Raw genomic sequence first — 23,801 nt, forward strand, 5'->3', positions numbered from 1 at the left:
AACATCAAAATGGAAAAAAACGAGCTCAGAGCTGTCATCAAATACCTCTGCTTGAAAAAAATGACTACCAAAGACATACACAGCGACTAGTTGGAAACATTGGGGGACTCTTCTCCTCCATATTCCACAGTTGCATGCTGGGCCAAGGAATTTAAGCTGGGAAGAACATCGACGGAAGATGAACATCGTGAAGGACGCCCATCCACGTCCCTCAATGAAGAAAACGTGAAAAAAGTTGAAGAAGTTGTATTGGCAGATCGAAGAGTGACTATCAGGCATGTAGCTGAGGTCACAGGGATCTCATATGGCAGTATTCAACAAATCCTTGCAAAAGAATTGCATATGAGAAAGGTCTCCGCGCGTTGGGTGCCAAAAATGTTAACCGACAAGCAAAAGAAGAAACGAGTTGACATTTCAATAGCAAATCTCGAAAAGTTCCAAGCAGACAAGGAAAATTTTTTGTCACGTTTTTTGACCATGGACAAGACCTGGATCCACCACTTTGATCCCGAAACTAAACAACAATCGATGACGTGGAAACGAGCCGACGAACCGACGCCGAAGAAATTCAAAGTGTCAAGCTCAGCAGGGAAGGTTATGGCGTCCGTTTTTTGGGACGCTGAAGGAATTATTATGGTGGACTATTTGGAGAAGGGAGCCACTATTACGGGCTCCTACTACGCAGAACAAATAAGAAGATTGTGGGAGGCTATCAAGGAGAAAAGGCATGGCAAACTGCGGGCTGGAGTGCTGTTTCACCAAGATAACGCGCCGGCTCACAAAGCTGCAGTTGCCATGGCTACCATTCAAGAAGCGGGCTTTGAATGGGTGGAACACCCCCCCTATTGGCCAGATCTAGCCCCCAGTGACTTCTTTCTCTTTCCTCGGCTCAAGGAACACCTCCGGGGCAAGAAATTTGATGACAATAGCGACATGATAACCGCTGTTGGGGATTTTTTTGAGGGTCAATATCAAGAATTTTTTCTAAGGGAATTCTAAGTTTAGAAAAGAGATGGACTAAATGTGTAGACTTGTTAGGAGACTATGTAAAAAAATAAAAAAATTTTTTGACTATATTCATTGTGTTTAGTATTGATTATATCATTACTTTTGGATCGCCCCTCGTATGTTTATTCCCATACGGTATATACTGTGCACAGGTCCTATCCAGGATGCTAATAAACATCTCCCATTTTCTTTGTGTATTTTTATGTCTCAGGATATCGTCCCAGTTAATTGCACTAAGATCATCTCTCATCCTCCTGAAGTTTAGTGTCCTTGTAACCCCTCTACTACACATCTTATTAAAGGATACATGAAAACTTATCATTTTGTGATCACTATTCCCCAAGTGACCCCAACAATACAAGAAATGATGAGCCTGATTTATTAAGAGGCATGCACTTTTTAATAAATCAGGTATATGTTATGCCACAATGGTGTTCTTTTCTTTCTGTTAGACTATGTTTCCATGGTCAGTATTCACTGCAGATTGGATGCTGCGTACAGCCGCAGTGTCCAATCCGCAGCGTCCAGATGTTACAGCAGAGTGGATGGGATTTTATGAAATCCCATCTCCACTATGCGTGCAGTGAAGCCTCCGGCTTCCCTGCGTAAAACCGAACATGCGGCACGTCTTTCTAGACCGCGGCATGTTTATTTATCTTGCGGAGACGCTCAGTCTCTGCAAGATAAATATCACCGTCCTATGTATAGGATGCAGTGATTCCCCATGGTTCATTGAACACATGCGGAATCATCGCTCGTACAAAAGCCAGCAGCGCTTTGGACAGAGCTGCGTCCAAAGCGCTGCCAATACTGACCGTGGAAACATAGCCTAAGACTCGCGTAAAGTACGCTGGTCTTAATAAATCTCCCCCACTTTTTTTTTGCTTTTTCACTTTATTTGCAAATGTTTTTATAAGGCATTTCTCCAGAACGTTTGTAGCATTTCACTCCTAAAGGCCTCCTTGGCTTTTCTCTCTCTATATTTGCATTTTTGACATTACAAATCAGGAGATTCTTAAAGTTTAGGAATGGTTGCAAATTTCAGTAGAATCATCAGCACTCAAACATTGTGGCAGAATTAATTGTTTTACTTGGGACTTATATCAACCATTATATGCATTTGAAATAGAGATGAGTAGATTGATCCATGGAGGATCAAGTTTGAGTCAAATTTCCTGACATTCGCTGACTCATACAAATTTGAACACATTACAAAAAATTGTAAAAATTTTGCAGGCACTATTTCCCATAAAGAAAGCATCAGAGAGCGGGCGAATGCCATCATGCATGCTGCACAAGCTTACAATAATGCCCTGCAGCTTTGACATTTTATGGATTATCAAACCTGTACAGAGATGATCAGTACCTGGGCCATCACAGATCAGCAGTTCCTAGCGGACCACAGTTTGCATGGCAAAGTCGTTTACTATATCCAGAGTCACTGGGTAAGTCTTTCTTTCCTGTACAGGGTAAGCGCTTATGGTCAATGGGGTCTTCTCTCTCTCTCTCTCCCTTGAGTGTTTTCTGAGCAAATTTCAAGCGTTCCAATATTGAGATTGGCACAAATTTATATACCACAAATCAATTGTTTATGGAAAATTCTGTAAAACTGATTAAATCAAATCTCAAAAAATACTCAATACTCAAAAAAACAACTGAAGCAAAAAAAAAAACAGCCGAGAGGTGCCAGCTCAGAAGAGCATCAGTACAGAGCCGGATGCCAGGCAATGCCGGGGATGTAGATACAGCCATCGCTCAGTATGAACTGAAAGCTGACTGAGGCCGCGTCGACTGCACCTTTATGACTGAAAGGAAGGCTGCTGCGAGGAATAACGTTCATTTCCTCCCAGTAGCTTGGCTTTCAGTACAATGGCCGCGCATCTTTAGAATGCTATTAACCTGCAGATTAATCCAATATCTGCAGGTTAATAGCATTTTTTTACATGATAGGTCCCCTTTAACATTCAATATAGATAGAGTTATGTTTTTATGTAAGTTTAGTCTTGGTTCATTTGTCTGTAAAAGATCTTTTGCTGTGCTCAATGTTTATATAATGGAAGATGGCTTATTACAATTTAATGTCTTGTTATACTGTATTACCATACAGCCATACCAGTAAATCTTTTATTAGAGATATCATTTTCTATGTGGAGTTTCACATGATCGAAATAGCCACTAGAGACAATATAAATATTTTTTTTCTTAATTAAATTTTTTGCATATTAAATAAAATAATTTTATAGTAAAATAAAAGGCCAAGCATATCCTGATTTGTGTATCTATTCTAGTTCTTAGTACCAAACAAGTCATAAAACGCTTAAAATACTGTCTCTGTGAATACAAAATTTATGAATTCACACATCCCTGGTTGATTTATGTGAAATAATAATGCACTATTTAATGCTTAAACATGGCTAGGAGCAATGCTGGGCTATCAAGATGTACGATGGAATAATAGATTTATAAGATGGATAACCTTCTTGTCTACTAAAGCTTGTTTAAAGGTGTTGTACAGATATATTAAACTATATGTAATTTTATACTAACTTAAGGCTTAGGGCATTTTCTGCAAACAATGAAACATTGCTGTTGTTGCATTTACAATATTGCACTCATCAAACAATTAATAAAAACAGAAAAAAAGGCAAAACCTAAAAATCCCAATAAACAATGATCTGGTTGTTGACAAATATTCCCAGATGAATAAAGCAAATAATAAAGTTTTTCTTTTAAATTAAAGGGATTTTCTGGTGATAACAGGTAAAGTTTATTGAAGAAAACACGCTGCGTGCTCACACTTTATAATATACCGTTTTTCGGGTAGGCTTTCTCCTATAGAACAGATCGCATAAGCTACATTTGTAATTGTGCATAGCATTAAGTATGTTCATGAAGAAGGAACCATACATACAGTAGATCTCAGTGCACCAACATGGAGGAAGAAGAACCCAGAGCAAAAATTCACAGCAACAGCTTAAAAAGGTTGTCCACTACTAGGACCTCATCTCTCTCTGAATATTTGCCCTCCCCCCGGTAAAATAAAAACATATAGACTCACCTCTCATGCCAGCGCCATTCCAGCAGTGACGGCACTCGCATTTCCAGGGCTCAAGAAAGGTTGTTAAGACAAGTGAGCCCTGTGCCCAATCAACGCAGGCATCACTGTCCCCAACTTCAGATGAATCGAATGTCAACAGGAAGTCCGATGCCTTGTCTCTCGTTACGATGCCGCCCTCCTTCTGTGCTTCTTGTGGATGACGTGTCCTACATCATCCACACAGTGTTCCTTTTTGCACTTCTATGTAGGTGCACTTCTCTCTCCCTGCCAAGGGCAGGGCAATGTACTGCAGTGCACATACACTGGTGCTCATTTGACCTTTCCCGGCGCATGCGCACTGCAGTACTTTACTCTGCCTTCGGCAGAGCAGAGAGAGGTGCGTCTACACAGAAGTGCAAAGGGGATCACTGTGTGGATGACGAGGGACATTTCATCCACATGAAGCACAAAAAGAGGATGACATTGCAAGAAGAGAGGAGGCACCAGACCAAGATCAGCAATGCACATCGGACTGGACCACCCCATAGGTGAGTATAATAAAATGTCTTTTTTTTGCCTTGCAGGGTAAATTGGAGTCATTATAAATGCTGTCACATGGGGCTGAAAGGTGGTGGCCATAGGCTATATAGGAAAAAACTAGTGACAGGTTCCTTTAAGGAACATGCACCTTCTAAAAATCCTCACAACCTTTCCCATATTTTAGCTATTAGATGAAATCAATAAATCACTCACGTGTTCAACACAGAAAGTGGGTTATACATATACAGTAGGGCTGATAAATGGAATAAACAGTAAAGTGATATAAAGAACGTGATAAATAACCACTTTCTATTTCAGTTGGTCGCTAAATACAGACTATTTTACTGATTTTTTATGATAGAGTGGAAATATATCTCATGGATTGACTGTCCATTTAAAATGGTTCCACTAAAAATAATTAGACATATTTCTTACTGGTCTGGAATAAAGAAACATCTGTGTGCAGCAGTAGGGTTGTTTAAAACAAAGGGAAAAGTGTAGTTTGGACTTTAAGGGTCATAAAGTGCAAGTAATTCTCCAAGAGGCCTCTCCAGGGCACCAAACAATAGCAATACAATCAAATATAAAATGGAAGAGGGATTGAGCTGTCCATTCAGAATCTTTTTATATTATCAAGAAGCAGCAGGGAAGTAATGTGATGAACTGGCATTGTGTATTAATGGATAATGATGAACTGGAAAGATATAGGATGAATAAACCACTTTCCTGGGGTTTCTTCTATATCTTCAATACAGAGCACAAAGAAAAAGGGAAAATAAGAAAACTGGATGTTACATATTATATGGTCCGGTAAACTAAGAGATAAAATAACATTATTATGCACATCTGGCCGGACACATTAAATCAGAAACGTCTGATTTAAGTGAGATTGGCCTCCAATATAATGTTTATGAAGTAACCCTAGCGACCCACCAATGGCTAATATCTATTAAAAAAAAGGATTAGGCATGTGAAATTTCAACTTGTGTAATCATTTGTTTCCCTAGAGGAGTGTTCCTAAGGTTGTGCGCTCCAGTTGTTGCAAAACAATAACTCCCATCATCAATTGGTAGTTGCAGTCAGGGCGTGAATGGACCTGTAGTTTGGAAATAATGGTTTGGGGACACTGCCATTGAGATAAGAGACTTACTTACTTACAGTGCCTTGAAAAAGTATTCATACTCCGTGAACTTTCCACATTTTTTCACATTAAACCCACAAACATAAATATATTTCATTCGGATTTTATGTGGTATTCCAACACAAAGTACCAAATATTTGTGAAATGTATAGGAAATGATTGTCTAATTATTTTAAAAATTAAAATCTGAAAATTGAGATGTGCATATGTATTCAGACCCTTGTAGTCTGATATCCCTAAATAAAATCCTGAGTGACCAATTGCCTCCAGAAGTCACATAATCAGTACCGTATTTTCTGGTGCATAAGACGACTGGGCATATAAGACGACCCCCAACTTTTCCATATAAAATATGGAATTTGGGATATGCCCGCCGTATAAGACGGGGGTCATCTTATACGTCCAGTCATCTTATACGGCGTGTGGTTCCCAGGGTCTGGAGGAGAGGAGACTCTCCTTCAGGCCCTGGGATCCATATTCATGTAAAAAATAAAGAATAAAAATAAAAAACATGGATATACTCACCCTCGGACGGCCCCTGGCTCACAGCGCTGCTAGCATCTGCCTCCGTTCCTAAGAATGCAGAGAGTGAAGGACCTTCAATGACGTCGTGGTCAGGTGACCGGTCACCTGACCGCTCATGTGACCGCGACGTCATCGAGACTACATAGGCTTGAGATCAACAAATAATTCTTCCTGGAAGTGGGTACCTCATCCTCTGAGGCAGGGGCTGTTCTCACTCAGAAGTCTTCCTCCAGATGAATGGTCACCTTCGGTATCTTTTCCAAGGCCTTCTCTGTTCCTAAACATGACTGCTCAATTGGCAATCGTGAGTTATTAGTGAATGAGATGGCTTTAGAGGAGTGGTGTTGCCTATTAGAAGGGGCAGCTTAATAGGTCATCATACACATGGACCATAAGAACTTGACTTATCCGTGGTCTGGACAAAGGCTGAATCCGCGCCAAGCTATATGGTTGCTGTTCTTTGCTCACTTTAACTTCACCTTAAATTTTTGACCAACCGACAAGAACGTCAAGGTGGATGCGTTTTCTAGGTCCTTTCTACCCACCGACCAAAAGGCGGAACCCCATCTTGTCATCAAGTCTTCCAAGATGGTTACTTTGGCTCTGCTAAACTTGTCTCAGATTCCTTCAAGGAAGAATTTACTACTAGAATCGGATAGGAGGCATGTTCTCCTGTGGGGGCACCATCTGGGCAACTTTCATCATTTCCTGTGCCTTCAGCTCGCTGGCAGCACTTTGCCATGGAATTTTATCATGGTTCTTCCTGTGTCCTCTGGATGCTACGTCATCTGGGTGGTGGTGTGACCGCTTCTCAAAGATAGCTTACTTTACCCTATTGCCTGGTCTTCCATCTGCTCCTGTGCTAGCTGTACAGTTTATTCAGCACATTTTCTGCCTTAAAGGATTTTTTCATCACATTGTATCTGACATGGGCGTCCATTTTACATCCACAATCTGGAGAGCTACTTGTAAATTTCTGAATGTGGTCTTGGATTTCTCTCCTGAATACCATCTTCTATTTAACTGTGAAGTGGAAAGGGTCAACCAAATTCTGTCCAATTTTCTGCTCCATTCAATGAACGTGTACCATGATGACTGAGCAAACAGCCTGGTAGTCCTCTTCCAGCATTGGAAGCTTCTGTAGTGTCTGCAGCCGGTGCCCTCACAGAAGATTTTGCCATGATCTGGAGGCACACCAAAGCGACTCTTGAAATGTCCTCAGAATGAATGAAAACGTATGCTGACAAAAAGATGCATGAATCCACCATGTTTTCATCTGGGAGATAAGATGTCGCTCTCCTCGAAACATATCCATCTCAAGAGTCCATCTTACATGTTGGGTCCTCGCTTTATCGATCCCTTTGAGGTCATCAAGCAGATCAATGCTGTGTCCTTCAAATTAAAGCTTTCAGCTTTGCTATGCATACCTAACTCCTTACATGTATCTCTCCTTAAATGGGTTATCCACTAATAGGGCAACCTGTTCTTGAAGTAAACATTTGGCCTCTATAAAATAAAAAAAAATCTATACTCACCTCCCGTGCCGGTGCCATTCCAAAGGGCGCCGGGCACCACCGATGTCATTCCACCGCATCAGAGCTCTGGGACAGCGAGTGCTGACACCACTGGAACGGCGCCAGCACCGAATGTCAGCATAGGTTTTTTTATTTTGACAGTGTCAAAAATTTATTTCAAGAAGGGGGCTGTCCCAGTAGTGGACAACCCCTTTAAATAAGTCATCTTGAGCTACTTCTTCAAGGATCCTGGTTCCACACCTGTGCCAGGCTGCTATGAGGGTGTCTTTGAGGTGAAGTAAAATATGCAAATTTCCTCTTCAGAGAAAAAGAGGACTTAAACTCTATAGCGCCACCTGTTGGAAGGTGAAGGTGAAGAGCATCTTGACCATGAAGAATATAAGGGGTAAAACTTTTTTCCTGGTGGATTGGAAAGGATTTAGTCCCAAATGTAGATCGTAGGAGGCTAGGGAGAATATTCATGCTCCACTACTTCTGCAGAGATTCCTTGTGGGCTTGAAGGATAGGGTCGTAAAGAGGGAAGAATTCTAGCGATGGTGTCACTGCATGGTTCTTTCTTCTGCTCACTGAAATGGCTACTCTGTTATTTCTAATGTGTAGAAAGAAGCGGCAACACTCACCCGTCCTGTGTGGTCCGAATCTTTATTAGAAGAATACACACATCATATCTTCACGGCGTCGGGATACGAACAAAGAGGGAGGTGAGCAGGATGTGACGACGGCCGTTTCGCGCTGACGATAGCGCTTCCACGACCCGTGGAAGCGCTATCGTCGGCGCGAAACGGCCGTCGTCACATCCTGCTCACCTCCCTCTTTGTTTACCCCCACATATGGAGCATCAGCGTACTCAGGACAAATTGGACAACTTTTGGGGTCTAGTTTCTCCTGTTATCCTTGGGAAAATAAAAAAATGGGGACTAAAAAATCATTTTTGTGGAAAAAAAAGGATTTTATATTTTCAAGGCTCTGCTTCATAAACTTCTGTGAAGCACTTGGGCATTCAAAGTGCTAACCACACATTTAGATAAGCTCCTTGGGGATCTAGTTTCCAAAATGGGGTCACTTGTGGGGCTTTTCGACTGTTTAGGCACATCAGGGGCTCAGGAAATGCAATATGACGCCCGCAGACCATTACATCAAAGTCTGCATTCCAAAACATCACTACTTCCCTTCCGAGCCCCGACGTGTGCCCAAACAGTAATTTTCTCCCACATATGGGGAATCAGTGTACTGAGCACAAATTGGACAACTATTCGGGGCCAGTTCCTCTTGTTACCCTTGGGAAAATAAAAAAAATTGGGGGCTAAAAAAATAATTTTTGTGGAAAAAAAAGGATTTTTTATTTTTATGGCTTTGCGTCATAAACTTCTGTGAAGCACTTGGGAGTTCAAAGTGCTCACCACACATCTAGATAAGCTCCTTGGGGATCTAGTTTCCAAAATGAGGTCACTTGTGGGGTGTTTCTATTGTTTAGGCACATCAGGGGCTCTGCAAATGTAACATGACACCCACAGACCATTACATCAAATTCTGCATTCCAAAACGGCGCTCCTTCCCTTCTGAGCTCTGCCATGGGCCCAAACAGTGGTTCCCCCCACATATGGGGTATCAGTGTACTCAGGACAAATTGCTAAATAACATAATAATAGTTTTTAGAATGGTGTCACTTTTGGGTATTTTCTGTCATGTACACCTCTAAAAGTGACTTTACATGTGAGATGGTCCCTAAAATAATGGTTTTGTAAATTTTGTTGTAAAAATGAGAAATCGCTGGTCAACTTTTAACCCTTATAACTTCCTAACAAAAAAAAATGTTGTTTCCAAAATTGTGCTGTTGTACAGTAAATGTTATTTATTAACTATTTTATGTGACATATCTCTCTGATTTAAGGGCATAAAAAGTCAAAGTTTGAAAATTGCAAAATGTTTAACATTTTTGCCATATTTCCGTTTTTTTCATAAATAAACACAAGTTAATATCGAAGAAATGTTACCACTGACATGAAGTACAATATGTCATGAAAAAGCAATCTCAGAATCATTGGGATCCATTAAAACATTCCCGAGTTATAATCTCATAAAGTGACAGTGGTCAGAATTGCAAAAATTGGCCCGGTCATTAAGCTGCAAATTGGCTCCGTCACAAAGGGGTTAACATTCATGATGAATATTATTATACGTTTGTTATTGTTATTCATACATTTGTTACTGTATGCTACATGTAAGGTTAAATTCTAGTAGTGAGGACACGTTTTTTCATTCTTGCAGCGCAGGATCATTCACTATTCTTCCACCTGTATACAGGATGTGGATGGTGTCAAATGACTCAAGTTAAACACTTCCCAGTTAACTAGTAACATCCACGAAGTAGAAGGAGATCAAAAAACAAGGAAGTCCGTATATCAGCTTGGGAAATTTTGTTTTCTTTGTATCTTCGTTTTAATGAGGGTATGTTTACTGAAAGCAACACTCGCCCATCTTCAAGTAGCTTGAACAACCAGCAGAACGGCAGTAATGAAAGGTACTGAATTATATATGATTTTAGCAGAAAAATATCTGAATTAGCATATGGGAAGTCTCACGATACACCATTGCCTGCATAGTAAGTATAGCACATGAAGCAATATGAAAAACATTAATATTATTTCTTGTTTTTAGCTTTAGGTTAAAATGTTTATGCTTTTATTTTACATGGCAGTCGTGTTCTATAAAAAGTGGATATTATGATTGAAAAATGTTTACAGTTAAAGGCAACTTGTCATTAGATTCATGCCGCCTGAGGTTTGACACTGGTTGATTCATAGTTTGAAATTCGGCTGGGTTCAGACTAGTATTCTCAACCTGCTCTGGTGATTGACAGCTTTCTCACACAGGAGAGACCTGTCAATCACCAGGAATACTTTAGACAAGTGACATCTCTCCTGTGGTACCCAACCTATAAAACAATATGTTTTTTATGAAACATTGTACAGAAAAATACTCGGACATGTGAACAGCCATGTAGCCTAATAGATACGAGTTCTATACATGAAAACCGGGGATAGATGTCATATGCGAAAAACTAAGCGTGAATGAGCCCTTACACAGATTGCCTAATCCTAATGTCTGAGAATTGCACAAATATATACCCACCTCTCCATAGATTAAAGTTTAGAGTCTTGATGAACATGCAAAAATATTTTCCTTATTTCAGATGCGTCGGATTTTTAAAATTTTATTTTCAAAATGTTTGGGGGATATTTCTAAATACTGTTGTAAGGTGAAACCATTCACAAGATGGGAAAATGGTGCCAATTTTTGTTAAATGCTTTTTATGCATTATCCTAAAATGAATGAATGATTACGTAAAAGGAAAATAGGTATGTATGTATTCCTTTTTATTTTAATGTAAGGTAAATACATATGACTCTTCTGCACATCTGCATCACTAAAAATAAATGCATGAAAAATTATGATTACGAGAGTATGCGTGTTTAGAAAGTAAAAGTATGACTGTACGTATTGATTAAGGCCCACTTCAAATGTACCCAGAGATGCATTACAATTTCCAACCAGTGTTAACTAAAATGACAGATGGAAACTGATGGAGGTAGTGATATCATTGTTTCCAGTGGGATCATTCCCACCTGTCCAGCACATAGGTAGGTGAGGAATCTTTTTTTCTTCCAAGGGCCATTTGGATATTTAAACCATCCATCAGGGGCCATACAAATTGCGCGCTAACTCCACCCACAAAGTAAGTCTTGACGCTGGCACTAGTATAAGGATGTAATCTTCCACTGAATGTTCCTCAACATTCAGTTGTGAACACTGCTCACAGAGCAAGAAGAAATTAATGGGCCATCGGTTGTCAAAATAGAGCTGCTGGTCCAAGCACAGTGGTCCCTGGGAATGTGCCGGGGGGGCGTAAAAAAGGTCATAGAGGGCTGTAAAAGGCCCATGAGCCTGAGATTCCCCACCCATGACTTAAGAGAACTACAGGAGTATTAATTTCTACAGGATGCAACTATTTAGGACAGTGTCAAACTTTTTTTTACTTTAATTTTGTTTGGCTTCTTTTTATGATGTTCACCTTGCAGTATACATGAGATGATAACATTATTCTGCAAGTCAGTTCAATCTTGAACTTGTGTATTATTGTGTAGTTAAAGAGGTTGCCCGAGCTTGGGGAAAAAGTCTGCAGTTACTCTATGTGACTACATACAGACTGGCAAATCATGACAGTGTGTGGTGAGCACACTGTTATGATTCCCCATGCCACTCAGAGGTCATGTGACGGCAAGTAGGTGATTTGCGTGCTTGCCGACTAGACTCATTTGGCTTCTCTCAAAAGAAGTGAATTGACAGAAGCCAGCGGTCACATAACCGATGACTAGCATGGGGTAATACCGAGGAATCATAACAGCATAAGCACTGCACGATGTCACGATTACACAGAGTGACTGCAGACATTTGTCCCCAAACAAGAACATTGTTTGCAGACGTTTTGTCCCAAACAAATGCCCCCCTTCTCCGGCATTAGGGAGAAGGGGGGCAAACTTTTTGTAGCTCTTTACAGGTGGTCTTTGGCTCTTGAAAAACTCTTTTGATAATAATTTTCATTCCTCTTTCTGAAATCTTGAGGGGAGTGCCTGGTCATGGATGGTTTATGGTGAAATTATGTTCTTTCAGCTTCTGGATTATGGCCCCAACAGTGCTCACTGGAACCTTCAGTAGTTAAGAAATTCTGTAAGCAATGCCATCAGTATGACTTGCAAGAATAACATTGTGAATGTCTTGAGACACCTCACTGGTTTTACCCATCATGACATGTTTCTTGTGTAGCACCTTGGCATTGAGACACCTTTTCATAGGTCATCAGTTGAACCAGCTGATATTTTTTCCAGTATGTGGCAGTATTGTTTGCTAATTATTGATAGATTTCAGCTGGTGTCATGACTTTCAATGGGTTTTTGCACCTCTTTTTCTTCATGTGTTCAATACTTTTTGCATGGGTTATTTCTCAATATTACACATAAGTTAATTGTACATGGGGAAACGAAATAGGATCTCAAGAAACTCATGATGGATTTCAGGGTTTGGAGAGTTATGATGATGTTCCAGAATGTGATTACATCATTATATTTCAATAAGTCTAGACTGTTTTGTTCAAGATTGGATTGTTGTTCATGATAATAAAATATGACATCCCTGACAACAAGCCATAACCCATCTTTCGGAGGAAAAAAATAATATAAGAGCCTGTCTTATTTTCTGAGAAACACAGTACATAAATCTCATTGTTTAAAGAGGACCTGTTATGAGCTAAAAAAAAACAATTGACTGAAATACCTTGCAAAAATCCCTGAGCTCCCCTGATTCTACCGCCTTCTTCCATTTTGTGCTTTGCAGCTCCATTACAGAGATATTCACATTTAGAACATAATGTCACCGATTCATCAAGTTTTTATGAAGTTATGCAAAAATATTGCGACTTTTGGTGTTTTCAAAACAATTTTGGTCAACTCTACCAAAATGGATGAAGCTGGGACTGGGCTTGGCTACGCCAACTTGTTTAACTCATGACTAGTTGTGTTGTACTTTATGCAACAAATCTTACTCCAATGAATGACTGGAGTAAGATTTGTGGTGAGGCGAACATCACTTTTTTGACGCTCATTAAGGGATGCTGGTCTTGATGAATCGGGGCCTATATTTGAAATCTCTGCTTGTAGTTCAACTGGACATTTCTTCACAATCTTCTCTGGGGTCGTGCACGTTCACCCTCACAGACACTGCCAATCACATCTTGGCAGCTAATGAGATTGCAAGACTGTTCATTTGGCAGATGAGCTGTGATTGGGGAAAAGTGCATGCCCCAAAGAAAACTCAGAAAAATACTCCAAATTGAGCTACAAAGATTTCACAAACTGCACTCCAAAAGCAACGAATGTGAGTTTCTCTGCAATGGAGTAATGAAAATGGAAACAATCTGTAGAAAAAGGGGCTCACAGATTTTTAAAAGGTATTTAACTCAATTGCTTTTCTGTGACAGGTTCTTTTTGAGAGAGAAATGAAAGAAAAGTAAAAAGGTGCATGAAAAGATAAAGACAAAAATTATTTGTTGTATTTTTTAATTTCCTCAAAATTCATGAAATGCATGCTACATTTTGAAGAATTTTGTGCAAGAAATGGCAACAAATACCTCAAAATAAAAAAGAAAAAGTGATTTTAAAAAATACAACTGATGAATAAAGCCTTTTTATGCTTTGGCATTGCAGAAGACATAATGTTTTTATTTTTCCAGTAATATTACTATTTGTAGAACTTTTTGCAGGGCAAGTCATATTTTTTAATACAAAGATTATTTGATACAAAAAATAAGCAATTCCACTGATCTTGTGCATTTCTTCACCAAAGAAAATTGAATTGAAAAAGAATTTGAATCATTATAAATGCAACAATACTATACATGTGTATTTTTGGATTCTTTTAACACTTTCATGGAACAAAAACACTTTTAATGGGGAAAATGGTTTTATGTAACTCCTAGGTTACATCTACAAGATACATACGATAAATGTAGCACAATGCCCTGCTGTGGTTTTGTGTGCGTAAAATCCACAATATATTACAATTAGTGATGAGCGAATATACTCGTTACTCAAGATTTCTCAAGCACGCTTGGGTGTCCTCCGAGTATTTGTAAGTACTCGGAGATTTAGTTTTCAGCACCGCAGCTGAATGATGTACATCTGTTAGCCAGCATAAGTACATGTGGGGGTTGCCTGGTTGCTAGGGAATCCCCACATATAATCATATAATCAAGCTGGCTTTTTTGCAATTCTGACGAGTGTCCCTTTATGAGGTAATAACTGAGGAACGCTTCAACGGATTCTAGCGGTTCTGAGATTGTTTTTTCGTGACATTTTGGGCTTCATGTTAGTGGTAAATTTAGGTCGATAATTTTTGCGTTTATTTGTGAAAAAAATGGAAATTTGGCTAAAATTTTGAAAATTTCGCAATTTTCAAATTTTGAATTTTTATTCTGTTAAACAAGAGAGTTATGTGACACAAAATAGTTAATAAATAACATCACCCACATGTCTACTTTACATCAGCACAATTTTGGAAACAAATTTTTTTTTGTTAGGAAGTTATAAGGGTTACAATTTGACCAGCGAGTTCTCATTTTTACAACGAAATTTACAAAATCATTTTATTTAGGGACCACCTCACATTTGAAGTCAGTTTGAGGGGTCTATATGACAGAAAATACCCAAAAGTGACATCATTCTAAAAACTGCACCCCTCAAGGTACTCAAAACCACATTCAAGAAGTTTATTAACCTTTCAGGTGCTTCACAGCAGCAGAAGCAACATGGAAGGAAACAATTACCATTTAACTTTTTAGTCACAAAAATGATCTTTTAGCAAATTTTTTTTTACTTTCCCAAGGGTAAAAATAGAAACTGGACCCCAAAAGGTATTGTACAATTTGTCCTGAGTATGCTGATACCCCATATGTGGGGGGGAAGCACTGTTTGGGCGCACGACAGGGCTCGGAAGGGAAGGAGCGCCATTTGACTTTTTCAACGAAAAATTGGCTCCAATCTTTAGCGGACACCATGTCGCGTTTGGAGATCCCCTGTGTGCCTAAATATTGGTGCTCCTCCACAACTGACCCCATTTTGGAAACTAGACCCCCTCAAGGAGCTTATCTAGATGAATAGTGAGCTCTTTGAACCCCCAGGTGCTTCACAAATTGATCTGTAAAAATGAAAAAGTACTATTTTTTCAATAAAAAAAATTTAACCTCAATTTTTTCACTTTCACATGGGCAACAGGATAAAATGGGTCCTAAAATGTGTTGGGCAATTTCTCCTGAATACACCGATACCTCATATGTGGTCACAAACCACTGTTTGTGCACACGGCAAGGCTCGGAAGGGAAGGAGCGCCATTTGACTTTTGAATTAAAAATTAGCTCCAATTGTTAGCGGACACCATGTCGTGTTTGGAGAGTGTTTTTCACAAAAAAATGCTTTTAGCTTCAATTTGTTCATTTCCACATGGGCAACAGGATAAAATGAATCCTAAAATGCATCGGGCAATTTCTCCTGAGTACACTGATACCTCAAATGTGGGGGTAAACCACTGTTTGGGCACACGGCAGGGCTTGGAAGGGAAGGAGCGCCATTTGACTTTTTGAATGAAAAATTAGCTCCAATCGTTAGCGGACACCATGTCGCGTTTCGAGATCCCCTGTGTGCCTAAACATTGGAGCTCCCCCACATGTCACCCCATTTTGGAAACTAGACCTCCCATGGAACTAATCTAGATGTGCGGTGACCACTTTAAACCCCCAAGTGCTTCATAGAAGTTTATAACGCAGAGCCGTGAAAATAAAAAAATCATTTTTCTCTCCTCAAAAATTATTTTTTAGCCCGCAAATTTTTATTTTCACAAGAGTAACAGGAGAAATTGGACCCCAAAAGTTGTTGTACAGTTTGTCCTGAGTACGATGATACCCCATGTGTGGGGGTAAACCACTGTTTGGGCACACGTCGGGGCTCGGAAGGGAAGTAGTGACTTTTGAAATGCAGACTTTGATGGAATGGTCTGCGGGCGTCACGTTACATTTGCAGAGCCTCTGATGTACCTAAACAGTAGAAACCCCCCACAAGTAACCCCATTTTGGAAACTAGACCCCCAAAGAACTTATCTAGATATGTTGTGAGCACTTTGAATCCCCAAGTGCTTCACAGAAGTTTACAACGCAGAGCCATGAAAATAAAAAATAATTTTTCTTTCCTCAAAAATTATGCTTTAGCAAGCAATTTTTTATTTTCACAAGGGTAACAGGAGACATTGGACCCCAATAATTATTGCCCAGTTTGTCCTGAGTATGCTGATACCCCATATGTGGGAGTAAACCACTGTTTGGGCGCACGTCGGGGCTCGGAAGGAAGGGAGCACCATTTGACTTTTTGAACGCAGGATTGGCTGGAATCAATGGTGGCGCCATCTTGCGTTTCGAGACCCCTGATGTGCCTAAACAGTGGAAACCCCTCAATTCTAACTCCAACCCTAACCCAAACACACCCCTAATCCTAATCCCAACTCTAGCCATAACTCTAATCACAACCCTAACCCCAACACACCCTTAACTACAACCCTAACCCCAACACAGCCCTAAACCTAATCCCAACCCTAACCCTAATCCCAACCCTAACCACAACCCTAACCCCAACACACCCCTAACCCACAAGCCTAATTTTAGCCCTATTTCTGACCCTAGCCCTAATTCCAACCCTAACTCTAATTCCATCCCTAACCCTAAGGCTATGTGCCCACGTTGCGGATTCGTGAGATTTTTCCGCACCACTTTTGAAAAATTCGCAGGTAAAAGGCACTGCGTTTTACCTGTGGGTTTACAGCAGATTTCCAGTGTTTTTTGTGCGTATTTCACCTGCGGATTCCTATTAAGGAACAGGTGTAAAACGTTGCGGAATCCGCAAAAAGAATTGACATGCTGTGGAAAATACAACACAGCGTTTCCACGCGGTATTATCCGCACCATGGGCACAGCAGATTTGGTTTTCCATAGGTTTACATGGTACTGTAAACCTGATGGAAAACTGCTACGAATCCGCAGTGGCTGCACCGTGTGCACATAGCCTAATTCTGACCCTAACCCTAGTTCTAACCCTAATTCTAGCCCTAACCCTAACCCTAGCCCTAACCCTAGTGGAAAAAAATATATATATATATTTTCTTTATTTTATTCTTGTCCCTACCTATGGGGGTGATAAAGGGGGGGGTCATTTACTATTTTTTATTTTGATCACTGTGATAGGTTCTATCACAATGATCAAAATGTACCTGGAATGAATCTGCCGGCTGGCAGATTCGGCAGGCACACTGCGCATGCGCCCGCCATTTTGGAAGATGGTGGCGCCCATCGCTGAAGACAGACGGATACCGGGAGGGATACCGGGACTCGGGAGGTACAGGGGGTGTGATCGGACAGCAGGGGGCGGAGGACAGGACGGATAAAACCTATCACAGTGATCAAAATGTACTTGGAACGATTTTGCCGGCGGGCAGATTCGGCGGGCACGCTGGGCATGCGCCCGCAATTTTGGACGGACACTGGGAGGCTCGGTAAGTATGAGGGGGTGGGATCGGAGCACGAGGGTGGATCGGAGCACGGGGGGAGCGGACAGGACGGAGGGGAGCGGACCACAGTACGGGACAGAAAGGAGGACTGGGGAGGAGATCAGTGGCGGGGGGCAGATCAGGGTTTCCAGCTATGGCCGATGATATTGCAGCATCGGCCATGGCTGGATTGTAATATTTCACCACTTTTCATAGGTGAAATATTACAAATTGCTCTGATTGGCTGTTTCACTTTCAACAGCCAATCAGAGTGATCGTAGCCACTGGAGGGCGAAGCCACCCCCTGGGCTAAAGTACCAAACCCCTGTCCCTGCAAATCGGGTGAAATTGGAGTTAACCCTTTCACCCGATCTGCAGGGACGCGATCCCTCCATGATGCCACATAGGCGTCACAGGTCGGATTGGCACTGACTTTCATGACGCCTACGTGGCGTCACAGGTCGGGAAGGGGTTAATATAATTTTTGTCTTTTTATAATTTAGTATTCATTTTTGTATGTTGAAAGTGTGAAAATTCTCCTGACAACCAAAGATTTAATACAGTATATCCAAAAACCCATGATAATGGAATTGTTAAAGATCCATTTTATGTACTGTATTTTGCAGTTTATAAGAGGCACAGGAATATAGGACACACCCCAAATTTTGGGAAGTAAAATAGGACATTTTTTTTTTAATGAAATGGTGGTGCTTCTTATAATCTGTGCATCTAGTTGATTACCAGGGGTAGCGTCTGCGGTGGAGTGGAGCGGGGTCTCAGGGTTGCTGCTGGTGGAGGCAGGAGTGGGGCATTACTGTGTACCCTAGGCTGGAAGGAAGGAATGTTAGAAGGAGCGACACTGCAGGTGTTCAGTGGTGCGAGGGCTCTGCCGACATTTTGTGAAAGCCCAGAGCCCCGGCAATTCCATGGTTTACATGTGCAGATGGTGATCTCGGCGCTGAGATCTCATCTCCCGAAATCTTGGTGCCAAGATCTCCATCTGTACTTATGCGCCACTCTCAGCAGCCATCTTCCCAGAGCCCATCACAATGTAAACCATGGAGGTGCGGGGGCTCTGGGCTTTCACAAAATGTCATGGAGCCCCCGTACCACCGAACACCCGCAGTGTCTCATCTCCAAACACCCCCTACTCCCAGCCTGAGGTCAGCAGCATCACCAATCTTTTGCCTCCGCCAGCAGCGACTCTGCTCCACTGCAGTTGGTAAGGTATATTCGAATGATAAAACGCACCCCTATTTTCCCCATAATTTGGGGCAAAAAAATGCATCTTATAATCCGAAAAATTGGGTATATTCTTTTTATTCATTCACTAGGCAGGATTACCTTACTTTTAAAACAGCATCTCCTCCTACTTACAGTACTCTGGCCTTCTATAATAAATATATTTGATAAAGTTCCCAATTAGATGTATGGTCACTGAGGTGTCTTTCACAATGCTTTTTGCAGTGCGTTTATGACTTTATCCAGGGTTCCATTTGAATCTCCAAAAATGGGATAAAAAAGTACTCCTGATGAATGTTACTACGTTTTAGTGGTCATACTCATCCTCAAAGAAGGAAATTGTCAGATAGTTCTTGTAAAAACAAGCACTTTTGCAATTTAATGCTTATTAAAGTTTTGGGCTGTTCTTAACATGTTACAACTTTGCAATCCTTTTGTTCAAAGCTAGTTGCCTATGAGACCGACTACCAATGCTATCTAGCTTGCAAGCAGTACTCCGAAGCTGGCTGGGACTAGGAGGTAATAGTGCGCTCCAGTGATATACAAGCTCAATAGAAAAGAGATTGTAAGCACTGCACATGTTCTTCTGCATAGCGTCAATATTCGGTCTCTTGGGCAATTAGCTTTAACAAAAAAAAAATGTTAATATCTCAAAAACGGCTAAAAACAAGTAATCATACTGCAAAAAATAGTTAATAAACAACATTTATGTTGGTTTCCTTTACATTGGCATCGTTTTCACACATCCTTTCATTTTGTTAGGATGCTAGGCTGGTTTCACATTTGCGTTTAAATCCGCAGCGTTTAAAACGCATCCACAAGTGGTGAAAAAAACACATGTAAACGCGTACAAACGATGCGTTTTTTAGACGCATGCGTTGTCGCATGCGGTTAAAAAAACAACGCGTTTGTATGCGCTTACATGCGTTTTTTCCTGCGTTTGTGCTTTTGGTACGCATGATGAGAAATTTCACAAGCTGGTTTTTGTTCATTCTGCTTCACAAAAATCGGAATAAAAAGCAATCAAAAATGTCACATGCTCGAAAATGTTACCAATAAAAATGTCAACTCGTCCCGCAAAAAACAAGACCTCATTGGACCAAAATATGGAAAAATTGTAGCTCTCAAAATGTGGTAACGCAAAAAATATTTTTTGGAATAAAAAGCGTCTTTCAGTGTGTGACAGCTGCCAATCATAAAAATCCACTAGAAAACTCCTTATAAATAGAAATCAAACCCCCTTCATCAACTCCTTAGTTAGGGAAAAATTAAAAAATTAAAAAAATGAATTTATTTCCATTTTCCCATTAGGGTTACAGCTAGGGTTAGGGTTAGGTTTAGAGTTAGGGTTTGGATCCCTTTATCACCTTGATGGTGGCTTAGGGTTAGGGCTAGGGTTAGGGTTTGGATCCCTTTATCACCTTGATGGTGGCTTAGGGTTAGGGTTAGGGCTAGGGTTTGGATCCCTTTATCACCTTGATGGTGGGGGGTGGCTTATCAGTGTCTAGACTTGTTTTTCTCTATTGAAACGCATGCGTTCAAAAACGCAACCAAACGCATATGCTTAAAAACGCATGCGTTTACATAGACAGCAATGCTTTTTTTGACGCAAACCGTGCGCAATTGAACGCATGCGTTTCCTTGCGGCAAATAGACGCCTCTAGAAATTATTACATGTTGCATTTCCGCGCCAAGCCGTAAGGGACAAAAAGACGCATGTGTCGTCAAACGTGGCAAAACGCGAACAAAAAAAAATGCATGCGTGTTTAATGTTAAATATAGAAAAACACTACGCATGCGTTTATTTGTGGTACAAACGCTGCGGCAAAAAACGCAAATGTGAAACCAGCCTTAGAAGGCTAAAAATGTAACAACAATTTTTCTTTTTTTTTTTAAATGAAACTTAGCTACCTTGGGGTCCTAAAACCCCAGATACCCAATTTTAAAAAGTGAACCCTTCAAAAGGATTCAAAACTGCATTCATTCAGTGAGTTTGTTAACCCTGCAGGTACTTCACATAAATTAATGCAAAGGTTAATTTAGCCTCAATGTTTTCATTTTCACAAGGGGTAATCGGTGGAAATGGACCAAATAAATTCTTATGCAATTTCTCCTGAATGTGACAATACCCCAAATGTAGTTAGAAACTGCTGTTTGGCATGTAGGAGGGCTTGAAAGGGAGGAAGCAATATTGAATTTTTCAAGCACAAGGAAGGAATAGATTGCAGACTCCATGTCACATTGCAGAGTCCGAGATGCCAAAACAGCAGAAATCGTCCAAAAATTATTTTAAAAGCTATGCTCAATAAGGAATTCACTGAGGGGTGCAGTGAGGATTTTGAATCCAAGGGTACCTGACAGAATATTATAACATTAGACTGTGAAAACAAAAAAAAGTTTTTTCCACTAAAATATTGCGTTATCCCTAAATGTTTCATTTTCACAAGGGCTTATAGAAGAAAATTGATCAAACAATTTGTTATATAATTTCTCACAAATGTGATCACAAACCAATGTTTTGGAACATGGCAGGGCTCAAAAGGGAAGGAGTGCAATTTGACCTTTCAAACACAATTTTTATTGGTGTAGATTATGGATCCTATGTCACATTAGCCCTTGAGGAGTCAAAACAGTAAAAAAAAAGTGACCCCATATTACAAACTATACCGCTCCATAAATTCAATTAGGGGTGCAGAGAGCATATTAACATTACAGGTGTTTCACAGATTTTTATACTATTAGGTGTGAAGATAAAAAATACAGGTTATGTTATTTTGGTACTACATCCCTCAAGAAATTCATATAGGGGTGTAGTAAGCATTTTTAACAAGATAATGTTCCTTAACCCCTTAGTGATGGAGCCAATTTAAGCTTAATGACCAGGCCAATTTTTAAAATTCTGACCACTGTCACTTTATGAGGCTATAACTCTGGAACACTTTAACGGATCCTGCTAATTCTGAGACTGTTTTTTCATGACATATTGTACTTCATGTCAGTGGTAAAACTTCTTCGACATTACTTGCATTTATTTATGAAAAAAATGGAAATATGGAGAAAATTTTTAAAATTTTGCAATTTTCAAACTTTGAATTGTTATGCCCCTAAATCAGAGAGAGATGTCACAGAAAATAGTTAATAAATAACATTTCCCACATGTCTACTTTACATCAGCACAATTTTGGAAATCATTTTTTTTGTTGTTAGGAAGTTATAAGGGTTAAAAATTGACCAGCGATTTCTCACTGTTGGCCCTGTTTATAATCTGCGCATATTGGTACACATTTGTGTACATGGATGTACATATATGGCACCATTATTTAGTTGCGGACAGTATACCTTGTTGCATGTATATATATAAAAAATTTCTTTGAGATATTTAGGTTATATCTCAACTATTAGATCCCATTTCACCCACTTTTTTCATATATATATATGCAATTTTAGTTTTATTTTTGATTAATATATTGATTTTTCCTTAGCACAATATGTGTGCGGTTATTTATATGGCTGCATATTTATGGTCCTTTTCTCATGCTGTGCTTATGCCTATGCGTATGCCCAGCTTGTGTGCTGGAGTCCCGGCTCCCTATGTCCATGTACCTTTGGTCACAACATATATGTATGGTTATACGTACATATGTGAGTTTTTGTGCCTATATTTTAAACATCACGTCCCAATTACTCACTTGATTAGCCCAGGGATTTTCTCCCACGCTGTGCCCCTGGCTGTGCGCATGCCCAGTCTGTGTCCTGAAGTCCCGGCTCTCTGCATCCATGTATCCTTGGTTACTTCAGGTACTTTGTTCCTGTGCGGCCGGTCATGTGACTCGGAGACCGAAACTTCTGGGACCTCCTGACTGCGCATGCGCCGGTTACACCCAGGCCACAGCGCTCGGAATATGCACACTATATAAATCACCGTAGAACCCGCAACAGCCACCCCTGATGAAGGAAAGTTTTCCAAAATGCGCGTCGGGTGTGCGCAGGCAAGGGACTCAGCTTACTCCCAGGTATATGGTATACATATTGCTGTGCTATCCTATACCTACTTTTTTGCGAATATCCTCACTTTTTTATGCGTTTTGCACATTGTCTGACCTCAATTTAGGTTGTTGCACTTTGGCACTTTATTCATCCAGTTTGTGTTTAATTTTTTATTCAACTATAATTGGCTTGGTTATTGATAATTGCTTCTGGTTATTTATTGATGCACTTTAGCACTTTATCTTTGGAAATTTGATTTTTTACACAAACTTACACCTGGCTTCTCTTTTTTATATATGGAATTTTTTGTCACTTTTGATATGCACAGCTGAAACAAAAATCCTTTTATTATGGTATTTGGTTTTTTTTTACTGGGAACTATCATACAGTATTTATTATCCCATTTAATCCTGTTCTTGCGCACTTTTGTATATATTTTTTTATTATGTAATCATTGCCACTTTTACAAATAAAGGCATATTTTAATTATTCTTAATTATTCTCGAGCCTACATACTATCTGGTGGTCCTTTGTTCCGTATTGCTTTGGTTTTAGTCTTCTCTTTGCAGTGGTTCTCACTGTTGGTCTTCACAGCGCACCCTGATTGTCTGTTTATTTTTCTACGATATTGGTGTATGATATATAT

At 40.1% G+C, this 23,801-nt stretch overlaps 1 protein-coding gene across 1 annotated transcript in view; it reads left to right on the plus strand.

The window, feature by feature from the left end:
• Positions 1–10,154: 10,154 nt before the first annotated feature.
• The window catches only part of SLC35B3 (solute carrier family 35 member B3), a 157,724-nt gene continuing 144,077 nt past the window's right edge, over positions 10,155–23,801 (plus strand). The window contains exon 1 of the mRNA XM_069730679.1: positions 10,155–10,307. Coding sequence (XP_069586780.1) covers positions 10,237–10,307 — 71 coding nt within the window. The 5' untranslated portion in view covers positions 10,155–10,236. The remainder of the gene's footprint in view (positions 10,308–23,801) is intronic.

This window comes from Ranitomeya imitator, chromosome 6 (assembly GCF_032444005.1).
Source record: "Ranitomeya imitator isolate aRanImi1 chromosome 6, aRanImi1.pri, whole genome shotgun sequence".
Classification (NCBI taxonomy): domain Eukaryota; kingdom Metazoa; phylum Chordata; class Amphibia; order Anura; family Dendrobatidae; genus Ranitomeya; species Ranitomeya imitator.